Source organism: Cryptotermes secundus, unplaced genomic scaffold (assembly GCF_002891405.2).
Source record: "Cryptotermes secundus unplaced genomic scaffold, Csec_1.0 scaffold184, whole genome shotgun sequence".
NCBI classification, from domain to species: Eukaryota; Metazoa; Arthropoda; class Insecta; order Blattodea; family Kalotermitidae; genus Cryptotermes; species Cryptotermes secundus.
The window spans coordinates 169943-195466 of NW_019725839.1; the positions used below are offsets into that span (position 1 = coordinate 169943).

General features: G+C 45.8%; 1 protein-coding gene across 2 annotated transcripts; it reads right to left on the reverse strand.

The window, feature by feature from the left end:
• Positions 1 to 390: 390 nt before the first annotated feature.
• On the reverse strand, positions 391 to 21236 carry LOC111863565 (mitochondrial uncoupling protein 2). Of its 2 annotated transcripts, none has more exons than XM_023849992.2 (9): positions 21133 to 21236; positions 10982 to 11163; positions 9367 to 9497; positions 8469 to 8599; positions 7095 to 7204; positions 5371 to 5589; positions 2684 to 2824; positions 1470 to 1611; positions 391 to 530 (listed from the first exon to the last, which is right to left on the reverse strand). In XM_023849992.2, exons 3-9 carry the CDS (start codon positions 9481 to 9483, stop codon positions 425 to 427), a joined length of 966 nt encoding a protein of 321 aa, XP_023705760.1. In that variant the 5' UTR covers positions 9484 to 9497; positions 10982 to 11163; positions 21133 to 21236; the 3' UTR covers positions 391 to 424. The 2 variants fall into 2 exon arrangements, with proteins under 2 accessions (XP_023705760.1, XP_023705761.1); XM_023849993.2 differs by lacking the exon at positions 21133 to 21236 and adding an exon at positions 17673 to 17843.
• Positions 21237 to 25524: the final 4288 nt, after the last annotated feature.

Consider the following 25524-nt stretch of genomic DNA (forward strand, 5'->3'; position numbering starts at 1 on the left):
TGCATGTGAGCCATCTAATCTGGTATAAGTTTACAAACGTTTTAGAGGAGCGTTCACTTTGCATCTTCAGCATCCAGTAGTACACCAAGAAAACAAACAGAGTAAGTTGAGTGTGGGAAATTGGTATGAATATAGGCCAGGTAACGAGCCTTCAGGGCTCTCTTTGGCACTGAATATTGAGGGAGCATGATCCTCCAAAACATCAGTAAACATCACATCCCAGAAGAGAGTGGTCTTAATAGTCACTTCTATGAGAAGCTCAAGTCTCATACATTCCCCATTTAGTCTGTGATCCCCAACACAAGAGTCACATGATATCTACACGTGCTACCAACATCATCTGGTAAGAACTTCTGAAGTTATCCTCTTGGTTTGAGTTCAAACTTTTAGTTGCTAACACAATGTAACAATACAATTTGTGCATTCAATTGAGCTCCTGGCGCATGTTGATCACTGCAAGCTTGAACTGTTCATATGTTATCCACATCACAATGTTCCATGACACCAGGCGACAGAACGAAGGAATGAAGCTGTAACACAGTTGTACACACTTACTCTCACAATCCAATGTCTTAGGTCAGTGAAACGAAGAATGGTAAAATGGCCTGGACATTTAGTTCAGATAAGAAACATTTCACATGTACTCAGACATTCTGACAGAGCAATCTCCTGCAAAGTGATCTATCAGACGACCAACAAGGAAATGTGAGGATAAGAGTAAGATGGATCTTTGAGAAATTGTAAAGATTGGAGGTGGATGGAACTGCTCATAAGCACGTCCAATGGCATGCTTTGATATTAGCAGTGTTGAACCTTTGGATTCTGCTCTAAGAATGTCGGTTAATTAGTAAGATGGAATTGGAAGAAATAAGTTGCAAGGATGGGAGGTGGATGAAACTGGCTCAGGAACATGTCGAATGGCAAGCTTTGATGTTAGTCATGTTGAACATTTGGGTTCATTATGAAACAAAGTTATTTGATTAGGTAGTTGGAAGGTAGAGATAGCAGGTTCTTTCAGTTAGCTAGTTAGCAAACAACTGATTTGTTTTATTTTTTTAAATTTTAGGAGGGTGTGAGACAGAGTCCCTTCATACTGCAGCCTCGAATGCACCAACTGCACCAACTGCTGCTAACAACCAGTACAGTGTTGTGGAATGACAACTGACAGGGCAAGACCTAGCACTCAAATGAAAACCTGCCTTGGTGCCACTTTGTCCACCATCAATCCAACTAGGACTACACTAAGAATGAACCCAGGCTTCTGCAATGGGGAAGTGCTGACTGACTGTTTCAGCTCAGGCCCAGACAAGTAGTTAGTCACATAGCAAGTCAGTGAGATCATTAGGTAGTTAAGTCACCTTCTTGGCAGTCAAGCAGTGAAACACCTGGACAGTGGCCATACATGGAATTTTGCAGTCCTTGGAACAACAATTCTTGTCATATGGGGAAAAAGTAGCGTTTATACCTACCCCTTGTAAAAAGCAGCAGGCCCCTCTTGGGCCAGCATGCGCAGTGCACAGTCTACTGCACTTCGGTATTCCCCTCGTGTGGAATTCATGTAGCGCGTCTTCACCACATCAACAGGAGATGCAGCCACTGTTGCACAGAACCCTGTAGTACGGACAATATTCGAAACATGAAAGGCAGAAACCATATCATACTGAAATTGAACTTTGTTTCATTAATTACTTTACACAGATTGATGCTGGCACATCATACAAGCATCCATCCAAATGTCATTCACTAAAATGAAGCCATGAAAGATGCCCAAAAGACACCCTCTCCAAATCTATTCCAAGCTATCTCAAGGCTTACAATTGTCTAGTGGTTATGAATGTTCTCGATGCACCGCTACCATCTTCAGATGGAGGCTATGCTGTTATTAGATTAAGCGAAGTTGTAACCTTGAGGGCCACATTGTGAATCTTCCTCAATACAAGAATTTCAACATTTCTATATTAAAAAGTCATTATCTCCTCAATATATATTCCTCCATCTTCAGGTCAAAACAGTTTCCTCCTCCAAAACAGCTGTTCCAATCTGAATGACTATACAGTATCATAACACAGAAGATCACATGCTCACTCACAGTCATTAAATAACTGGCTTAAAAAAAATGACCATCTCAATTTTTTCACAATGTGGAAATCTCATATTTCACTCAGAGAAGCCTGATGAATACTGATCTTATTTTTAACTTGTGGTCTATACTACAGCTGAACACGCTGTATTATCCCATTGTACACCACAACACTGTTACCATATCAGCAACAGTAGTATTCTAAATATTTGACAGTCTATCTGATATACAAGTAACTCTTCTCACAGAAACAGCCAAAGATTTTATGAAATTTACTTGATAAATCTTTCCAAAGATTTATGAAGTATATGGTAGCCATGGCTCTTAAAGCATTGTGCAAGTATTGTGGCACAGTTCCTTGAATGCAATGCAAACCCTCATTAGCCATCTTTTACAATTACATTAGGAAACTTCAATTTCTAAAATCAAGCGTTATTCTTCCTTTAAAGTTTCAGCTATGATAAACTGTGATATTGATTGGAAAAGTAACCACATCGCAATTGAAGAAGAGGTACTTCAGCTAGTAGTGTTCTATGCATAGAATATTGAATCATTGAAGTGTGTGATTTCATCCCAAATTACTGCAGTGGCCTGCCGCTCTACCTGAGATGACAGCAGATGTGAAGTGGCAGGGCACAGCATCCCGCATAAGACTGTGCTGTAATATTAGGTCCTTGACGATGTCATAGCACACGATCTCAGAAACGTTGACAATTGCATTGCGACTCACATTGGGGAATGTTCCTACATCAGAAAACAAACATCACACATTTGTTGTTATTGGTTACAATACACAATATGACATCATTAACAGAGGCATGTGCAAGAATAGACTTTTTAGTTTGAGACAAGAATTTGGAAAAGTTTCAAGCATCAAGAAGATGACGAGAATTCCTTCTGGTAAGCTACATTTTTCATTGTAATCACAATCAACAACAGCCACTTTTCCACAGGCTGCAGAAAGTGTACTGATTGTTCCTCTTTGTATGAGAGAAATTTTTCAGAAAATATTGTACTTAAAAAAACACTGATTCCAGGATCACGTAATTTTCATAATACAGACAGGGAGGCAGGCAGATGGAGAGACACATCATGTTAAGATTTCCGCTACTGGCACTAACCATCATGATTTGGATGGCTTAAGTAGTTTGCATGCTACTGCACAAACCAAAAGCAATTATCCAACAATTCTCAAAGTGTGAGGCTGAAAAATCAATGTGTGGATCAAGAGAGACTTATTCTTTTCTCAATTCAGTCTAAAATTTTTTAGACTTATGCATGTCTAAAAGTAAAGCCCTGCTCACCTGAAGCAGCGCCACTGAGCCCACTAATGGTGCAGGATACACAACAGCATGGTGTCTTCTGCAGGAGAGAGCATACAGACTGGTTTACTCACAGTGCTGAAGTGGACTGACCATCCTCAATTTACCAAAACCCATGGAATACTAACACAGGAAGTCCTCAAGTCATGGAACATTTGATTTGTGAACGTACAAACAAAGCAATCTACTGGTCTGTCACGTGTTTAGCATTGCAAGTGAACATCAAATTCTTCACAGGGTCACACTGCGTCTATCTTCAAGAATGAAGAGAGTGTGGCAAGGTGCAGTCAGATTATATAGACAAGATGAAAAGGTGCTCACTCACGGCAAGAGAGAACCTAGACTGGAGCAAGAGCAATGGGGAACAGGTCACAGAGCAGAACAGTTATGTTGTTATGTCATTAGAGTGCAAAAGCAGAATGGCTCAGTGCATTTCTCAGGGCCATTCTGGAGGAAAGTGAGAACTCTGCACTTCAGGTTACAAATAATAAGAACTGGTTTCTTCAGCTTGTCTTCATTGTTCCTATTTGCAGAGACAAGTTCCCATCTCCTTTTCTGCCCCCATGGCCCTGAGTGACCATGTTCCTTGCAAACCTGCCTGTGCAACCTGAATGCATCCTCACTATATTCACTTCAACCCTGAAGAAGGAGAGAGCATGTTCCTCCGAAACAGTGGCACCAACCTACAATATTAAACAGTGTCACAAAAGAGAATATCACTATCGAAACACTCACACCATGAAAACCTACCTTAATATTTTAATAATTCAGTCACATGAATATTAACTTAGGCATACAGATCTCTCGCTGTCTAGTAAAATGGCCACCTGGAATATGGGACTACTCACTCACCTTCCACTCTCTTTGGATGGACCACACCAGCACCGCGAATCTCGCCTTTTGCTAACATTCGTAACTTACACATAACTATTATATTGGTCAATGTCCATTATCTCAAGTTTCCATCAAACAGAACAGTTTGGAAAATTGATCAGCTTCCATCAACAGGACAGAGGAAAGATAAAACTGTTGCACAAGACACTTTGCCACCTGACTACTGGAGAGTACAATGAACTTCAGTTTTTAGCAAACTTGGTCTGACGTTAAGGAATTAACTGCAGTTTAAATATGACTTAGCACAAAACACATTCAAGTAGGGTAAACCTATTGAAGCATGTGGGGAGAGTGCAACACAGATATACAGGATCAGAAAAGTGCAATAATCTCATTTTTGCTTTAAAGTGGAGGCAGAGAACAGCAGTATAGACACAATGACTTATGTCTTATGGCAATGAATGGAGGACAACAGCAACTGATGACAGGAGTCTGTTTGTCATGGAGATGACTGCAGGATACAGCCTTTCTGAATGTGAGAGAGATCAAGAAATTATGAGAAAACTACAAATTATGTAAATAACAGAATTTGTAGAACAACACAGAAGAAATTTGAAAGACCACACTGGCGTGATGAGACCAGAAGTTCTTAAAGTATCAAGCAGAGAGAAAAAAGAATTTTGCAGAGACCTCTCAAGCAATGGAATGTTTCTGTTCTGTAATATCTGTGATAGATCTGGTACTGGTAAGAATTTTGATGGTATACATTTCTTAAAATAAACAAAAAAATTTGTGCCAGAATGCAAATAGAGTGGAACCCCCATTTACTTTAACCCAATTTAAGGTTTTTCCCTTATTTAAAATTCAGTTCATATGATACCAGTTCAATAATTTCAGTGTTAGATTACCTCAGCTTAAGATTTTCCTTACTTTAATACTCAAATCCATTGCTCCCCAAAGAAATCTTATTGCAGTTTCACTTTGTATTGTTGGCCAGCTGCAACAGCAATGCAACTTACGGCTCTGCGCAGTGTAGTGTCAGTACCGCTGATTACTTCAAGAAATGAATATCAAATACAACTCCTAGCAATGCATTTGCATAACAGGTTTCTTTGCCTGCTTGACACTGCTCACCTTTCCAAAGTCCACGAGCACCCTCCTGTTTAGCAATTGTCCTGTATGCCTGCACTGTGGACTTGTAGCGAGGTGCAGTTTCTGTTCCCAGTGCTCGCTGCTGTGCCTGGAACCTCACCTTCACAACATCTGTGGGCTGGGCAAGTAGAACGGCTAGGGCTCCTGTGGTGAGGCCTGCGGAGATCCGGGTCCCAACGTGCAGGCCCCCACTGCGATTACCTGTAAGTCACGCCAAATTACTCCTGCCAACATCAGTTATTTCAATAAGAAACTATCTTTACAATTTGATTTGTTTATGTTACTAAAGTTCTGAACAGGGTCACCCAGGTAAGTGCATATGATGCCACGGGCTGGCACTACTGATCAGACCTACATTCAGTCTACCTGAAAGCGGCTCAAAGCGAACTACTGCATGTTAGTAGCCCTAACTTAGAGTCTACATTAGTTGGTGTGGTGTGAACTGCATTAGAGTAGTGAGATAGTGTTAATAATGTCAACTTAACAGCTATTTTGTTTCCCTGCATGCTGCCCTGTTGTAAGTTACAGTGACATGCAAAATATCCCGTGGTTATGATTCACTCTGGAGCCGCTCTGAGGTGCATCTCCTGCCAGGCCTACATACAGGTGGTCTCCTGCTTAATGTTCAAATATCAGTGAGTCTGTTTTGGGTATCTGTCGAGTACAGAATGTAAATACCTTCAACAGGCAAGATCAGTATGAACTGGGTAGTGGGAGGCACATGGAAGAAAGTGGCTGTGTATATTTCCGTGTGTGTCTATGCAATTTCTTGGAGGACCTGAGGGAAACCAAGAAAAATCTCAGTTAGAACAACTTCTGGGTCAAGAGTGAAGTCCAGGACATTCCAGAGAAGCATGAGGCCTAACCACTATCTTTAACTTTTGCATTCTGTTGCATTATATGTACATTAAGTTATCAGGTAAACTACATTTACCCTGTGTAGGATTCGAGGTTTTCACAGTGGTGACTATGAAGAACGCCGATTTCTGGGGTGTGGTGCTGTGTAAATCTTGTGTGAACCAAGCTCTACACGGCACCACAACCTTGAAATCGGTATTCTTTACATTTTACCCTATTTGTGTACATCAACATACGTATACCAAAACAAAAACTGCTGTGCTGATGTTCCCAAATAGGCTAAAATATAGTTTCACTGATAACCTAAACTACTCGTATACTGTCATTTTGGTATTTAGTGTTGCTACACCTACTGAAAATGCCGGTCGCGGTAGCCGAGGGGTCTAAGGCATGTACTGTCTTCGCTCGCTTGGAAACCGGGATCGTGGGTTCGAATCCCAATCAAGGCATGGATGTTTAGTTTGTGTGTGTGTGTGTGTGTGTGTGTGTGCGTTTTTCTGTGTTTGTGTACAGGTAGAGGCCTTGTGACAAGCTGATCACCAGTCCAAGGAGTCCTATCGAAAGTGTAAGATCTAGAAAAACCGAAGTGAATAGAGAAGTTCATGGAGGTAGGCCTAGACCCACTGGGACTGTAGTGCCAAGGGGAAAAAAAATACCTACTGAAAATGTTATATAGCACTGAATGACACAAATGCTGTGGCCAACGAATTAAAAAGGATTTAGAAGGAGATAGTTATGGTTTGTTTTGAAGTACTATCGCAGTATGCAGTGCCTAGCAACAAGCGTGTCTACCAGTGGCATCATGTGCAGAGCACAGCTTAGTGTAACCGGCCATAGCTGCAGCATACCGTCTAGCAGTTGCTGGTACAGGCTCTTGACAGAATCGTACAGTCCCAGGCGGACCGAGGCAAAGCACATCTGGCGTTGTAGTCCAGCCGACAGCCCGCTGTACAGGCTCCTGCAATGAGAGCTCATCCAATACCTGCACACAAACTGAGCCCTGAACAGTCCCCCCACACACGCCAGCACTTCTCAACATCTCACATGTGGACATGTGACATCTTGTAAGCAAGCCAAGTCACACAGACATCTGAATCACTGTCTGATACAGAAAGCACAGCAGTGAGGGTGTCTGAAGAGAGGTTAAGTGTCCACTTCTCTAGTTTCCAGCCGTATGAACTGAGGAAGGGGAAATACTTACACTACAAATCTGAGAACGAGGCTGTGGAACTGGTGGTAGTATACCATTTCATTTTGGTTTTATTTTATGACACTGTCATTATTTACACTATGGTACAATGAAGATCAGCCACACACAACCTATGTGGGTGTGAGGCCATGATATCTTTTATGGAACGACTGCACTTCATTCAAAGTGTAGGATTGTTGAAAGATTAAAAACATATGAGTATGCACAACAGATCACTGAACGTCGTGGTGCAAAGGACAATATTAAGGCCCACCCCTTATATATGTACGTACAGTATATGTATACTGCAATGAATGCCAGAATCACTGATATATTTGAAGTGATTTGGAAGGAAGTGGGCATGGCCTAATTGAGATATTATCCAGGTATTTGCCTGGAAATAAGAAACCTCAATCACAGTAGTCGGCATCCTCACCAAAATTCAAACTGTGCTCTTTCTGAACACAGGTTCAAACTCTTACCATGACACCTATGTGCTTGTTGGTACTGCGCTGTTAACCATGAAAATATTTGCTGCATATCAGGGCGGATAATAAATTAACCGATTTTACTTTGTGTTATATTTCTATATTTATTTACTTATCAATGCTATGTCATCACAAGTGGCACAGCATTTTGCAATGTGATAAGCTACTTCTGAAAATGAATAACACCACCAGTGCTTCAGATTTAACATCTCTCCTTCTCTGTCACAAAGAGTGTCCCCACGTAACTGACATATCTCACGGAGCCCAACACAATAACTCACATCAAAACACTATGCTTCAGAATGTTCTCTGTATCTGTTATCGGTGTTGATGTGGAGAGTTACTATACATCACTAACTGATATATGCATATCAGCGAGTTACAGTTGCTCATCACGCCAACCCTGATGGTGAGGTGAGGACATATCAGGAAACTAAAACGACAGTCTTCAGCTTAACTATGGTATCGCTAATTGCCCAAGAAATTTTCAGAACATCTATTCACCACAGAAGTTTCAATTCTTTACATAATAATCTTACACATACCTGACACCCTCTTGGCGTGCTATGGTAATGATGGTGCCCATCAGACCATTGTACTGAGATGGAGTGGTTCCTCGCACCAGCAGGGCGTTGCCAGGATTCACAGCAACCAGCATATGCCCCTCGCCCTGTATCTGCAACCAATTATACTCTCTTCTAATAAACACACCTAAAATGTAATGAAACTAGTCTAGCTCAGCATCAAAATTGCATTCATAACAATATCGATAGCAGATTAAATCTAGGCAATGCGTCTGCTCTCTGCAGAACGCTGAAGCAGTACCTGTCACAGGAGAATGAAGAACAATGCTAACGAGGAGCTTCAAAATTAATTAAATTCATTAAATATTGTTAGGACGATTAAACCAAGGAGCGTAAGACTGGCCAGGCATGTAGCATGATATCAGAGAAGAGAAAAGCATGCAAAGTTCTGGCCCCACCCCCAGAAAAAACTTGAAGGAGAGCACTACTTAGAAGACCTAGGTACCGAAGGGAAGAGCATCTTGTATAACAACATATATATTTTCCTGTAATGTGCCTTACAGTTCATAGAAAAATTTAACAGACTAGCATTTGGGTGTAAGTAAAAATTGGGAAATGGTGACTGACAAATAAGATACTAAAATTAGAAATGGCAACTGTGAAAGAAGACAATACAGTCAACTGACTGTGAGAACCATATGAAACACACAGACACACTGTGGGCAGAACGCAGATTTTTCATAAGTTAAACCAGGTGGTACACACAGTAACCACTTTTCTTTAAAGGGTGAAACTCATGTCGCAGGGCACAGGTTGAAAAACACTGCAGCAAATAATTACCGAATTAACTACAAAATTCAGCTGGTCATGAAATTGAACAGCTGAACATGCAACTGTGGATCGAGAGACATGGACTTACTTGCAGACGAACTTTAGCAGTGTCGAGTGGGAAGGAGGCAAAGTCTGCAATGCATCCAGCAGTGCCGGCTGTGAGCAATTTGATTGCGAGTGGTGTGTCCGAATCAGTCAGCTTCATGATGACGTCAGCAACTGCAACAATATGGCACATATGCAATTGCTTTTCTTTCTGGGGGGACCCACATGGGTATGAGGACCACTGCTTCTGCACCAGCAATTCCCACAAACTTCGCAATCACTTCACACATCTGTCCCACACTTGTCTGTGCTGAGCTCATGGATCATGGGGACAACAGCCCTCGAGACCTCTCCCTCCCTCCCTCCCTCCCTCCCTACTGTTGTATTCCCCTAGGGTCATGGGTGCTTGTGGGGGGAAGGGACCCAGGCATCTCCCATCCCCAGGATTTATTTTAAAAAATAGGAAAATTGGGTGAAAAATACAAAAATTAAATTCATGTTTCAGCACAGGGACCCAGAACTTTGGAGCAACCAGTAGAAATATCCTTAAAGGGCTTAAACACAATTCGGTACACAGATTTTCAGGCTGCCTCCTGATGGAAAAGTTCCTGGCCGGGGCGTTCCTGGCCAGGGACCTTTCTGGTCTGTCAAACAGCAGATCAAACAGCTTCTCATTAACAAAGATTATCACAAGGTTGTCAGTACCAACATTCACGTGACGAGCACAGTAAGGTTACTGCAAGGCGATATGGGTGAGTATGCTCAGAGGAAGTGGAGGGTGTCAATACATAGGACTTGTTTCTACAGCCCCAGTATGACAAAGCTGCGCACTCTGATAGGAAATTGCTAATGTTTTACAGGAATCTGCTTCCTTCACCTTGAAGATGAACACACTAGTTTCTTGTGAAACAGTGGTAACCATCTACTGTCTGAGCTATCAGACCTGGTCGTTCTCAACAGAATGCACAGCTGAACTGGTCAAGTCTGGTGACTGCACAGTGGGTTGCAGGGTGTGTATGGGATGTAGCAGAACCTTCATCACAACCCATCATCCCCTCCGGTCCCTCCCACAGTGCAGCTGCAACCACTGCACTACTACTTCTAGCTATGCCTCTTCTGAGGAGGCCAGAGGCCAGGTCCCTAAACACAGACGCAACCTTGCTGAGAGTCATGCAGATGCTTCAAGACCAGATTCAGTTCGGGGATGCTAGCCATCATTCAGTTCAGTTCTGTCTCCCTGTTTGTTATAAACATTAAAATATAAAGAACTGTAATACTGCCTGTTGTTCTGTATGAGTGTGAAACTAGGTCTCTCACATTGACTGAAGAACACACAGTAAGGGTGTCTCAGAACAGGGTGCTGAGGAGAATACTTGGATCTAAGAGGGTGGAAGTGACAGGAGGTTGGAGAAAACTACACAACGAGGAGCTTCACACCTTGTGCTCTTCACTAAGTTTAATCACAATGGTGAAATCAGACAGATGAGATGGGTGGGATAGGTAGCACACATGGTACAGAAGAGAAAGGCATACAAAAATCTGGTAGAAGGACAGGAGGGGAGGGAACCACGAGGAAAATCTAGACATAGAGGGGAGGCTAAAAGAAGGCGGATGTTAGAAGAAAGGGGGCCGGGTGAAATGATAGGAAACACGCTTACCAGAATGGAGCGGGAAGCCGCTGAAGTGAGTGGCAGTGCCCAATGGACAAACACACTAGCAGCGCAGTTCTCTGAAGACTTCAGTGAAGGTGCACTTCAGACTGAGCACGACCCAGGACTCGGGGCTGTTCCACAAACCACTCGACAGATGGGGCAGGGGACTTTGCTGCCAGACCATGCTCCTGCACAAACAGCACAGCCACTGTTCTGTGTATGTCATCGCCAGACAGTGACACACATCATTATGTCTACACAGGAAACTTACTACATTCTGTTTGAAACTTATCATGCTAACCAAAATCGTGTTATCAGAGATTTCGCTCCATGCAGAGCACGTTTCTCACTGCTCAAGATATGATCTGCCCTCACAGGTGCTTCACAAAAGTTTTCATATACCTTCCGACTGTTCCTGCTCTTGTGGAAGCAATGCAAGTTCCAGTAAGAGAAAAGGTAAAGCTATCCTTGTGACAACCTGTGGAGGCCCATGGGGATGTGAGACGTAGAAGCTCCCACATTTTCTAGACAGTCGGCTCACAGATGGCCGTGAGGTTGCCAGCCTTACACACCGGTCGGCCACTTTTTACCCCCCACAAAGATTCCTGGTACTCACTTCTGTTAAAGGCTGAGTCAACTCCAGGGTCATAGTGCGGCTGGAAGGTTTAGCTGAATTATAAATTCCAATGACTTCAACGGGAATCGAACCTGCGACCTTCCAACTTATATCTGGGTGCAATTAATTAAGCACCACACCATGAAAACGCATGGGAAAGTGGAGGTATAGCTCCATTATTCTTAACATCGGCACTGGATTGGGGTGAGTAATTAGCTTCACGTTTCTGCCGCTTTATCCCCGGGGAAACTTGAAATTTTGGTACTCACATTTAATAACCGAAAAAAGTTACCTAATAAAGAACACTACTGTCTTCCGGGATGTGAGGCCGTGTTGTCTGGTAAAAGTAGTTGTGACGTTTCGAAGAAACTTCTGTCCCCATCTTCATGGGAAGCAGCAAGGCGGTGGTTACTGTCTACTTTCCTCTGTTTTCATGTCTGGTTCACCCTTCGACCCTGAAGATGGACGATGTAGGTTTCTCCGAATAGTGTGTGAACTTCTACCAGAATACACGGAGTCACATCCCAGAAATGGCACTCTTTATGGCCACTGATGACTGAAATGTGCGCTCGTTTCTGTGTAATTAACTCTAAACCTGTAAGGAGCACGGGAAAAGCGCGCGTTTCGCTTTCTTCTACAGCCTGTGCTCCGGATATTTTTCTCTCAGATATATGTTTGGCGAGATACATGCAGAAGGGTCTGGTATTGTTGTCCGATTGACAGAAATGGGATGTGTCGCCATATTTCACCAAACCTTATAAATTACAAATTTCACGAAAATTGGTTAAGCGGTCCGCGACTTGTTACAAGCGTCCGGACAGATAGAACGGACGTAACATTCGCAGTGCCGCGAGTTTCCGCTACGGAAGCAGCAAGACGGCAGGCACACGGGACGTCGCTTCATTTCACAGACGCGTCTCTGGCGAAATTGTGAAATGTTCACACGAAAATAATTCAAAACAGAACCACCCGTGTCCATAAATACTCGTACGTGTGTGGTTACGTCACGTACTTCTGGCCCCAAGTGCAAGTTCTGGGGCCAGGATTTCACCACTCCTCCATACGTCAGACCTGCACTGCGCCGCGTCGTCTCTGCGACTCACAACACTCAGCGGGTGGCGTAACCGTAACTTCGGGAGGTCCTTCCTTCGAATCTCGGCCGGGACACTATCCATACAGATTGGGGTGTTTCGTGGTTTTACTCAGCCATTCCAGGCAAATGCCGGGAAACCCCCTCAATCAGACCGAGACCACCGCCTTCAAAATCTTTTAAAATCATTCATCAGTCACCTTAAAATTCGGCGCCGTATAGTCCAGCTGCCGCTCACAGTGGCTCGCTCGAACACTGGGATCGTGGGTTCGAATCCCACTCAAGGCATGGTCTGTGTTCATTCTGTGTTTGTGTTAGGTAGCGGCTGATCACTACTCCAAAGAGTCCTGCCGTCTTTGTAAAAAAGATTACGGAACTGAGGAAGAGACCAGGCCCAACAAAGGGCTGTAGAGCCATTGACGACGACGACGACGACGACGACGACGCTAGTCCAGTTACTGACAGCATCGTTAAAAAAACATAAAAATCACAGGAACAAAAAAAAAGTATAAGTCCCGGCTTCGAGAATAAGCTGCAGGGAACGTTGAAAGTTTTCCAGCGTTTCGGAAATAATTTTTATTGCTATCATCTTCAGGGCGAAAGTCTTTGGGAAGGTTTCAGAAGCGTGGGAAGGTTTCCCACGTGTGGCAGTGGGATATGGATCCGTGATGGAGTGAAACTGCGGATTGCGGTGCAATATACAACAGGGGGCGACCACGTGGTTGAGAAAAAGTGGTGATGAAATAACGTTTCTAGAGGGCAGATGGTCAGGAAACCCCTCAAAATATCCGGCGGCTCATTCCTGAAAGCCGAAGTTAATTTATAAAACTTTTTTTTTATTTATTTCTCCAATTTATTATACAATCTATCCAGCTATTTTATAAAACTCAGGCAGCGAAAATTTATGGGCGATGGAGAACGGATATCGCCTGCATGTCAGGCTATGTTCCTCACACCGGTGCCAGAGAAGTTGCCGTCCAAGAACGGCGCCGAACGTTGTTTACTTTTTTCGCCTGCCATTCAACGCCTGAGGGAAACCCGGCAGGAAGACCCACTCCAGGGGTACGTCCACATTCTGCATCGGTTCATCTGCTGCAGATGCACACAACCGCTTCGGCAGGAACGACAACACAACACAAAATTACACGGCCGAGGGAACATAATTATCGCACTGAAGGTAAAGTTGTCTCTGTAATTAATTAAGCACCACTCCATAGAGACCTATGAGGGAGTGGAGGTGTAGGAACAGGGATTCTTAACCTCGGCACTAGATGGAGGTGAGTGGTCACCTTGGGGAAAAGCTCCCCGCCCCGGACACCCACTGGGCATGAAGACTTGATGGGCCCCAGAACCCGCCGTCCGTGCCGGGAATCGAACAGTTATCCATGCAATGAAGCGAAAAAGTTAAATCGCGCAAACGCAGTGTCGAAATCTGAAGCATGAGGACAGAACAATTGGCCTCCTCATCATGTGTTCACTTTATGCATAAAGAACGCCCCACCAGTATCAGTAAGTGAAGAGCATGGGAGGACTGCAGCGGCGCCGGCTGCGAGACGCAGCCTCCGTACTGTCGGGGCGGGAAGGCCGGTCTGGGCTCCCGATTCAGATCAATGAAGATACGTCAGCNCGGAGATGTGTTCATGTTGCCGTCGCTTCGGAGGCACATGCTGCCTCCGTATTCAAGGTCGAAGTCAGTAGTGTATATATGTTTTGCTCAAATAAACCAATGGAGGAAGGGCGAGGGGGCAGATGTCCAAAGTGCAAAGACCCCAAGAGCTTTATCCACATCTACAGCGAACTACAGTAACATCAGTAAATATGATAACCACAAAACCTAATGAGACTTAAAACATGAATTGCACTGAATACTGAAACGTTTTGTGCATCGCGTCTCCTCTCTCTACGCAACGAGGACGTAACAGCGCACTCATTCTGCCGCTAGGTGGGTCTGCCAACAACAGTCTCTCTGTCGTCATTTTTATGAGAAGTGCTTATTTAGAAAAGCTTCTTGAAACCTTCATTTTGAATTAATTTCAACGCTGGATATTGTGATTCTATTGTGAGTTAGCTGTGCTCCCACCTCGCACCTTTCGGGACGGTACAAAAAGACCCCCCTCCACGTAACACATAACTAGGTCCATGGAACAGCTGACAGTCACTCAACTGGTCAAGAAATCGCCCGCATACTGTGACACCATGACCCATCACTGGCCTCTATCCTGAGCCAGTTGAATCCAGTCTACACACATCCAGCCTCTTTCATCAAGATCCATTTTAATGTTATCTTCAAATCCACGCCAAGGCCACAGAAGCGAACTCCTCTCAAGATTTCCGAACAAAACTTTGTACATACTTCTTATCTCACATCTTACATGACCAGCCTAGCTCACGTTCCTTGAGCTGATCATTCTAACAATGTGTAGTAAAACGTGAAGTTATCCCTGTCCTTAATTAAGCACAAAGCCACGAAGACATACGAAGGAACGGAGGTACAGATCCATGCATTCTTAACGTCGGCAATAGATGGAGTTGAGTGGTCAAATTCACGCCCCGGTCGTTTCACCCCAAGGAAAAGAGACAATAGCGCCCATTCGACAGGAGGCTGGGTGGACCCCAGACTTGATATGCACTCTGTGGAGAAGGGAACTATGTCTTGCCTCGAGACCCGTTTCCTGGATGTCCAGCCCATAGCCCCTCGCTATACAGACCGAGTGAAGAGTTCAAATTATTAATCTCCTCATGACGCAATTCTCTCCGTGTGAATAGTCTAGAGCAGTGGATGATACTAGCATGGATTTAGGCACAATCCATCAACACGAAACGTACAGTTGGACAGACATGCGTTTGTCCAAGAAAACTGCCTAGTTTAGGTATTTTTGTGTTTTCGCCCTTTTCCCTCCAAACACATATCCCCGTCGCCTAGCAACCACATTTCCATTGTTACAAAAACTGCAGCCTTGCGTCACAGTCCCGCAAGGCCACGGGGGCGCGGCTCCTGATGACGTCACACTACGCCATTTTGTAACGGATTATTGAGTTCCGAGGCCGTTCTTCGCCTGCAGTGCTCCCCCCCACCCAACAGCCCCGGTATCATCACATCGCATTAACACTCCAATGTGCTCCTCGAGAAACCGACAGTTGTTCATCCTCTCAAGAAATTCCCAGCATTTTATAGAACCTGAAAGTTTATTAGCGCGTTCACAAGAGCCCCGCCATTGGTCCCCATCCTGAGCCAGATAAATCCAATCCACACACCCAATCCTATTTCTCTAAGATCTATTTTTCATACTATCCTCACATCTATGACCAGGTCTTCCTAGTTGTCTGTTTCCTTCAGGTTTTCCTGCCTGAACCCTGTATGCCCGCCCGTCCATTCTAATAATATCTGGCATCGAAACGAATTGTGAAGCTCCTCATTATATCCCCCTGTCACAAGTCCAAACATTCCCCTCTTTTAAGGCGAGGGACCAAGTTCCACACCCATCCAGAACATGTGAAAGCAGATACCGCTAATCAGAACATGAGCTCTCCACTCGCTGTGCAGCCTGTCATAAATAAACAAATGAACGGCGCGTGCCACGAGGCGAGATAACGCCGTCTGGTGAGAGAAACCTTGAACCGTGGGAGCGACATGCCGCACCGGCCGGCCGATGTCAGTGTACCAACTGTACGGCACTTCGTCACCCGGGACACATATCAACAATTCCATAGAAAATCACGGAAAACACTGGGAGTAAACTGCAAGAAGCGAGATACAGAGCGGGAACTCGGCAAATATCCTCCATGCATGCCTGCTGGCTAACTCTCCGAAACTGAAGATGGAGGCAGCATTTCCCCCGAAACATCGGTATGCATCTACCAGATTACACGGCGTCACATCGCTCTTCACAGACAACGTTACAAGAGCTTCAAAGCCCAATTTATAGTTGGCTGTTGGCTTGTTTAACGACGCTGTTCCAGAGGGTATACCGCTTATAGTGCCGAATAATACGGGAAGGTGATTATGATAAAGATTTTAAAGGAAGCGGTCCCGCATTTCGCCCGGACCTTGAATGTATCTACTTAACGACACCGCCAGTGGCTCAACTTATACTGCGTCAACTGAAAATCAGTGAATAATGAATTGGAAAGGATATGGAAGGAAGCAGTCGTGTAACCCTATACCGACTGAGGAGAATCACGAACATTGCAGGGCAGCCGGTCTCTGGTTTCAAGAACAGGAAGCAGGCGCGCCAACAGGGTTCCGAAGGTTCAGTCGGAGTGGACTCTGCAATGCAACATGGCCGACTCGCGAGCTATCTTTAGCTGCATTATCATCGCATCCGCCTCCAGAGGTCGATAAGGCTGAGACGCGTGGCGGGGCAGCCGACCCGTGACTACTTCGCAGTAACACCAGCGGCAGGGGCACAGGGCAAGTTCGCCGTCACACGCTTCAGAATATATAACCCTGATCTGGTGCGCTTCACAGCCTGTCTACTGAGCAGGTTAGCGTAGAGGTTCGAATGTCGGCCGCGACACCGGAGACACTGACCGAGGAATTGTGTACTTTTCCTCAGGCCCTCCAGGCAAATTCCGGAAAAGTACCTCGATTAGGGTAAGGCCGTTTCCTTTCAAATCCTTTGCAATCGACTGTCCGTCAGTCATCCTACCAGTCGATGCTACAGTAAACCCTCGATAATCCGGCGTAATGGGGTGGGAGAGGTAATCCGGATTAGTGAAGCAAAAGTTAGCCCAAAAAGTAAAAAAACTCAGAACGCAAATAAATTTAGAATGTAGCGATATAAGCAGTGCTGATGAAAATAAATAACAAAATATCACTCTAGAGCCTTTATTTAGAAACCATAAAACGACAATGCATTTGTTCACCGGTAGAAGACCCAGAAGCTGTACTTGTTTCTGAACGTAATGATGCAGATTTGCAGAAACCGTCAAGTTTTGTCTGAACAGACAAGCGACTCATCTGCCTTCACAAATGCCAAGCATGTACTCACCTGTGAACAGCGTTTTTCATATTTCGAACCGGGTTAGCTGTAACCGGATTAGCGATGGTTTGCTGTATGCAGTGCAGGCAGTTAAACAGCCCACAGCCCACAAGAAGGGGCCTGAAACTGGAGTCGGCGGGGCCGTTGGGTCGGATGTTTCACTGCATTCTACTGTGTCGGAGGCAGCGAGCGGTTACATCATGGCTACCACCAGCCTCTTACACAGACCGGAAATCTTCTTCCGCGAACTTGCTGTCAAAACAGTGGAATGCTTTTGTTGCGTAAAGTCCGCGTTTCCTGGCAACGCCATGTGCCAAATGCGGGCCTATTTATACAGGCGGTCGGTATGCCTGTTCCCGGGTCTGCCGTGCAAGGGGCAAGGCGCCTCGGCCAGCCGAGATCCCGCCCGGCGAGCTCCACTCCGAACGATTTCACGCCTCCTTCGTCTCATAACAAAGTCTGCTTCTTCAGTGTTGAGAGCATCTGTACACAAACTGGATACAGGCGTATATTTCAGAGTTTAGCAGTAATATCTGCCTTCCAATGCATGCTACATGTCCATGTCCACCTCAAACTTCCTTATTTAATCATATTTTAACGTGTCTTCGTGCAACTATAGACGGGGTTTGGATTGGTAATCGGATTTACTGAACACTTACAGAACGTAACTGCGAATAACTACGAGAGTCTCACTGAGTTACACACTCCAAAGATCACTGTAACTAGAGCACACATAAAGTCTTCTCAGACTTCACTGGCCGTTGCCTGGTAGCGGCTTCCAACGGCGGATGTTCCCCTTCCTCTGGGTTCCCGAACTATCCCGTGCCTCAGGTACCAGCTTGTAACAGCAACGGCTCGCTAGGACTGAACCGCAGCAGTCCTCTAACTCACCACCCAGCTCTCTTCCCTAACTTCACTGACTGGCTTCACTTCACTAACTGTCCTACTCATAACATTTCGGCACGGACCGCATAGAAAATCCCGTTCTTCTGTTACTGTATCCAATTACTGCCTTGGAAACACGCTTGTTTGCGAAGCCATTACTAAGTAACGGCTGATGTATATTTTCTTATCTCGCGGTCGTTGCCCAGCAACGGGTCTGCATGCCACAGTTCTGTACTCCATTCATAGTAATGACGAAGAAGCGTCATTGTCATTTCGTGACGTAGACAGTCATGCTGTTATTGCAAAGTTATGAGATTCTATTTTAAACATACACGTATATATCTGCATCCATGAGCAGGCGTGGAATTCAGCCCCCCCCCTCCCCCGCCGTAACTTTGCCTACGCAAGATATAACGTCTCTTGGTTCCTAGAGTGGAAACCCTTTAATAAAATGTCCATCTGTTCAGAACAGTGTCAACAGCCGATTGACCTAAGACTGCCGTCACACATGCGCAGAAGAGGCAACTTGATTTCTGTTCACGGTCCCCGAAGCACGAAAAAAGAGAAGGTGGAATGGGGGGAGGGGGGAGTGATGAAAGACACTACAGGACAGGCAATTTTCCGGATTTGAAAGTTCCCAAGCAATATTTGTGTTTCCTCCTGGAAAGGGTATGTTGGAGAGAAGGTAAAACATTCGGAAGTGAACAAGGTAAAGCATCAGGAAGTGAAGTTTCTTGTAAAGAAGCATTAAATCCATCCAAACGACAAAAATCCAGTTCCACTACGTCACCACTACAGAGCCCAACCGGTTACTGCTGTTTGGGGAAACAGTCACTCTTTGCTGTGAGAACCGTACGGAACACACAGATAATGCTGCGTGATAAAAATCAACAGTGCTCTATTTGTTTGTTAAAAAGTAGGTGGTAAAGTAAAAAAGTAAAGGTACCCCTGTAACAGGCCGTGGAGGCCCATAGGGTTGTGAGACGTTGAGGCTCCCATATTTCCTACATAACCGGTTCACAGCTGGCGGCAAGGTTGTCAGCCCTACGCGCCGGCCGCCCTTTACCCCCATGAATATTCCTGGTACACATTTCCTTTAGAGGCTGAGTTGACCCCAGGGGTACAGCGCGGCCGGAAGGATTAGGTCAATTGAAAAAATCCAACGACCTCAGCGGGACTTGAACCCGCGACCTTCCGGCTTATATCATAGTGCCTCAACTAACTACGCTAGCGCGTGTCTCTTTAAGTAGGTGGTACATATAGTAACCACTGTGCGGTAAAGGGGCAAACTTGCCTGTAAACATGATAACACAGTCGTTTACTGTACCGGCATTCTCAGAAACTCCAACCGGAGAGGTAAACTGCTGTGCTACGGTAGGTTTCGAAATGCAGTTCACAACACAAAGTGTACCTGGGGCTATTTTGATCTGAAGTAAGAAATAACTGAAGGAAATGGTTCCACACTTTCTCTTCTCCTAACTCTCCCAGCTGGGCTACCAACGCTGAAAGCAAACTAAGTAGCCGGGAGAGCTCATTCGACATAGTGACGGACTGAGGCTCGATTCCAGGCAGGGGCAACAGATTTGTCTCTTCTTCACAGAGTCCAGAATGGCCCTGGGGTCCACCCAGCCTCGTTCACAAAGGGTACCGCGGGCTGTTTCCCTGGGGATAAAACGGCCGTGGCGTGAAGCGGAATACACGCACAGTCGTCCTGAATAATGATAAGACTAGAAGCCGCAATATTTCAGACGCGCTGGAGGACAGAAGAATCGGGGTTCGATTCCCAGCAGTACAACAGATCTTTCTCTTCTGTGTAGCATGCAGTGAAGCTGACCACTCACCTCCATCTAGTTTCTATGTTTCGAACGCGTGGAGTTAAGCCTGCACTCTCTCACACGTTTTCAATGAGTAGTACCAAACTAAGCAAATAATAATAATAATAATAACAATAATATTACAACTGCCTTAAGCACCATTAGCCAAATAAAGGCTCCAGACTGGTATCGGGGAAGTGCCCGGTTCAAATCTCGGCCACTACACCGACTATCCTGACTGGTTTTTCGTGGTTTTCCTGTCCCCCAGATAAGTGCCGCGATACTGCGTGAAATGGGGCGGCTACCGCTTCCTTTCACATCCTTTCCAATTCATTACTTATGAAATCGCACTTCTCACTTGATACCTCACAATTTTAGATGCGGACAGCCCGTGAAATATTACGCTCTGGTATTATGATGCAAAGGTCCAACATACTAAGTGAGCAGACGGCTGGAGGCCAGTTCAATCCAACTGACATCCTAGTGACTCAAATACCTCACATCCATGTCAGTACCAGCATTTACTTTTCTATGACTATTATATATTATTATTATTATTATTATTATTATTATTATTATTGCTATTCGCAGATCACGTTTCATACCAGACACTACCAAACTGTTCACTGCTGCTACTCAAGAGCACTATCGTACATAACACAGTAAAACATATTTGTAATTACAAAAAGAAATTGCTGGTACACAGTTTTGTGACTAAACTGGTTCAGACTTGTCAATGGCTGAAGTACAGCACGCCACTGATTACTTACTGAGCGCTGGGTCCCGCAGAAGCAACTGACGGTCGCGCGCCGCGGCAACGCGCCTTTATAGAGGACAGACGGCGAGCTGACCTGTGCGCAGTGGCGGCCTGACAACCCGCCTGCACACAACCTTTCTCTGTCTCTCCGCCCTCCCGGACCCTTTGGCAAACTCTAAGATATCACAAAGAGACTGACCTTCCATTTACATGCATGTCCACTTACATGGGGCTCAAAGGTGAAGCACAAGATGGCGAATTCATGACATGAGTCTTATTGATTGTTCAAACAGATTCTATCACTGCTCATGCGCGCCGTGCTGCTCAACATGAAGCAATACTCTACGAAAAGCGAATGGTAGTGTAGTTAACTGGATAATGTAAAGTTGTTCCTGTGCTTAAATAATTAACTGCCACGCCATGAGGGCGTATCGGGGAGCGGTGGTGTAGCTACACGCATACCTACCGCGACAGTGGTCACTTTCACGCCCTGATTCCTGACAGCCATTGTATAGGGGGCTGTGGGGGCGGGGGCTCAGCCACGGCGTGAACGCTGTAGGGAAGTCAAAAATATATTTCTCCTTCCAGGAATTGAACCGAGATTCCTCGAGCGCCCATACCATAGCCTATTCACTACTGAGCTATCGAGGCTCTTACTAGCTTAAGCCTGGAAATGGGCATTGACGTAGGTAGAGGCCTTACAGTTAGTTCCACACCGCTTCTTTCTGTCTGTTGTTGCATGTCGCTGACTGATGAACTGCAAAGGATTTGAAAGGAGTCGGTGTGGTCAGATCGCGATATTCCAGCGTTTGCCAAGAGGAAGTGAGGAAAATCACGAAAAATCTCAAAAGAGGATAGCTGACGTCCCGGCGGAGATTCAAACCGTGTACTTACAGAACATGACTATAAATTATGAGGGCTATGCCAGCCCGATCGGTGTTGCAGGGACTTCCTGTCGCCAGAAGACAGAACTTCGTTACCTATCGCGAATTGGAACCGGCCCATCAGAACAGAAGAAGCCGGGAAAGCAAAGATGAAGGTTCAACAGTCCCCCCTCTGGACAGCTGGTCAATGTCAGGCTGCGGTCTGCAGCGGCACCACAGCGTCGGACCCGAGTACTACCGTTGCATGGGTAGGTACCCGGTTCGTATCTCGGCCACATCATTTACCATCCCGACTGAGACTTTACGTGAATTTCCTCAGCGCCTGAAGTAAGGGAGTACAGGAACAGTTAAAGGCAAAAAGGTAAAGCTAGCCCTGTAACAGGCCGTGGAGGCCCATAGGCTTGTGAGACGTCGAGGCTCCAACATTTTCTAGACAATCGGCTCACATATGGCGGTGAGGTTATCAGACTTACTCGCCGACCTTCCTTTACCTATACGAAGATTCCTGGTACTCATTTCTGTTAGAGGCTGAGTCGACCCCAGGGCCATACTGCGGCTGGAAGGATTAGGTCAACTGAAAAATTCAATGACCTCATCAGAAATCGAACCCGCGCCCTTCCGGCCTGTAGTATAGTGCCTCAACCGACTACGCTACCGCGTGCCCTACTACAGATAACAGACAATAGCCGATGCAGTAATTAAACTGTTTTCACGTCACATACAAAATGAATTACAAGTTTCGACCTTGCTCAGTGATCTTCAGGCGCGGTGACATCTCACACGTCACGACTCGGACAGTTTTGTCTCGCCATCCAACGTTGATTTTCAAGCACTGAAAGCAGTTCAGAATCAGGGTGAAGATAAGTGCAGACTCCTACTGGGACTCCTTCCCCGCGGGTAGACCCACAGGGTGTCAAGCTCACCACTAACCTCCAACTAGTGGAGTTATACTTCCACTCCTCCATACGTCTTGACGATGTGCTGCTATATTGAGCTCGGGGACAAGTGCGCCGTCAGGAAATGCAAAGGCGAAGTGAGTGCAGTTCCTGTCGCTCTCAGCCACTCAGGAGCCCCTGCTGAAGTGCACTGCTCGGTGGCAAGCGACTGCAAACAGGCTCGCCACACCTGCCCTAGGGACATTCCGACTTGGGAACGAAGTGATGGTCGCCTGATCGTGATGCTGGCCCAGTATCTGCCTGAAGGCACTGAAGAATACCATGAAATATCTCAGCAAGGCTAGCCTATATCAGGGATATGAAGTGGAAACAACCCGAATGCGAGACAGAAGCGTCCTCCGTGTCATGTGACGTCGGTTTGTGAGATGACGCTACAACGGACCATGCAGAGGGGGTGGGTGAGTCCAGTGACGGGTAAGCCCGCTGGGGTCAGTACATGGCTGACGTGCCTCCGTGACTCACCACCAAGAGCCGCAACCCCGCTGAGGAACGCTCGCCCTACTCAACACACGCCTTCACGATGACAAACATGGACACATCCGGATCAACAGACGTCAGAAGGAGGAAGCTTTCCGCGCGCAAACAGCACATGGAAAGTTTTCATAACAGTGGTTTCAAACTGCGGTCCACGGGCCACAGGTGTCTCTGAGCATGTCGGACTAGCCGTTAACATCCCTCACTCGTACTCAGGAAACTCGTCTAGATCACAGTCCCTATGCAACATCCCTCTGACGAGAAAGTGGGGGTGGTAGTGAGAGACACTACATTAGGGAGGTAATGAGGTTCCCAGGCAGTGCCCGCTTGTCCTTCTGGTATATGTAACGCATATGATCAGAATTAATTTTTATGTGACGCTGGTAGGGCTGCATTACAGTAAAGTTTGATCTAACATTGGGAGGGCTATATCAGGGCGAAAAATTGACGTTACCAGTGGGAGGGCTGCATGTGAGGCAAGCAGTGCAACGTGAAATTTGGGGACCAATTCAGCATTTGCTCTAGGACCGAGGAAAACCACGGAAAACCTTGATCGGGCTGGCCTGTCGCAGGACCTTCAGATGCAAACGGACTTCTAGCCAGCGAACACTAACATTAGACCCTGTCTGTGCTGTTGCTTCATTTTAGGAACAAGTTCCCATACCCGCATGTGTCTCCACAGATCTGTTTAGTAACAAACAGTTGTGTGTAACATTTGCAGGGGTTGTAACTGCTTCAGCATTGACAAATTTAAATCTCTATTGTGGAGGGGGGGAGGTTTTTACTCAGGAAGATTGTCAGTGGAGTTCAAGCTCATTTATAGAATCAGTTCCTACCACAGAGAGAACACTCCGTCTCCACAACAACGCCAGCCAGGGAAAGCTTTTTAGGGAAATAACCGGCGCTTATTGTAAGAATAATATTAAACACATATGTAAATACGCTGTGTAGGGAAAAGTGAGGAGTTCCTTTTTAATGTTGAACCAGGTGGTACATATAGTTACCACTGTGCTTTAAAGGGTTAGTGGATATCGTGGGATACCCTAGTCAGTAGACCGACATGGCTTATAGGCTTGAAAACAGTGGAATCAGGGTTCGATTCCGGGTAAAGGCAAGAAACTTGATCTTTTCCACAGCGTCCAGACCGACTCTGGGGCCCACCCAGCCTTCTTAATAAAGTGGCTGGAGCGTGAAGCTGTCCATTCACCTCCACTACTGCCGAGGTTTAAAAGGCGTGGATTTATAACGACGCCCAGCAGTTCAGATCGTATGGTGGGATGACTCATGAGTCATGAAGTGAGAACGGAGCCACCGTCACGGCATCTGCCCCGAGGGACTGAGTGAGGACAGCAGGAAACAGGAAGCTGCAACGCTTGAGCCAGCTTGCGATGCATGGCGCTTGGCAAACAGACGCAACTACTGCATTTGGTAGAGAACTGCCACGTATACGTACGTTCTGGCACGCGTCTCCTCCATCTTGTGTGCATACAGACGCAACTACCGCGTTTGGTAGAGAACTGCTACGTATACGTACGTTCTGGCACGCGTCTCCTCCATCTTGTGTGCATACAGACGCAACTACCGCGTTTGGTAGAGAACTGCTACGTATACGTACGTTCTGGCACGCGTCTCCTCCATCTTGTGTGCATACAGACGCAACTACCGCGTTTGGTAGAGAACTGCTACGTATACGTACGTTCTGGCACGCGTCTCCTCCATCTTGTGTGCATACAGACGCAACTACCGCGTTTGGTAGAGAACTGCTACGTATACGTACGTTCTGGCACGCGTCTCCTCCATCTTGTGTGCATACAGACGCAACTACCGCGTTTGGTAGAGAACTGCTACGTATACGTACGTTCTGGCACGCGTCTCCTCCATCTTGTATGCATACAGACGCAACTACCGCATTTGGTAGAGAACTGCTACGTATACGTACTTTCTGGCACACGTCTCCTCTATCTTGTGTGAATACAGACGCAAGCGCGAGACCGTTTGACACGCGCGAGGCTGACAGCATGCGATAACACGGACCTGACCAATGTCCGTCCGTCTGTAGCTGGCAGCCGGCCATAGTCCCACAGTATGGCG

Excerpts from the sequence above, each read along its gene's own strand:
- LOC111863565 (XM_023849992.2), bottom strand. The coding sequence starts at position 9,483 with ATGAAGCTGACTGATTCGGACACACCACTCGCAATCAAATTGCTCACA. Across the intron at positions 5,590-7,094 it reads GTACCAGCAACTGCTAGACG|GTAATCGCAGTGGGGGCCTG; the intron begins GTATGCTGCAGC and ends CGTGACTTACAG. Across the intron at positions 2,825-5,370 it reads TGCTCGTGGACTTTGGAAAG|GAACATTCCCCAATGTGAGT; the intron begins GTGAGCAGTGTC and ends TTTCTGATGTAG.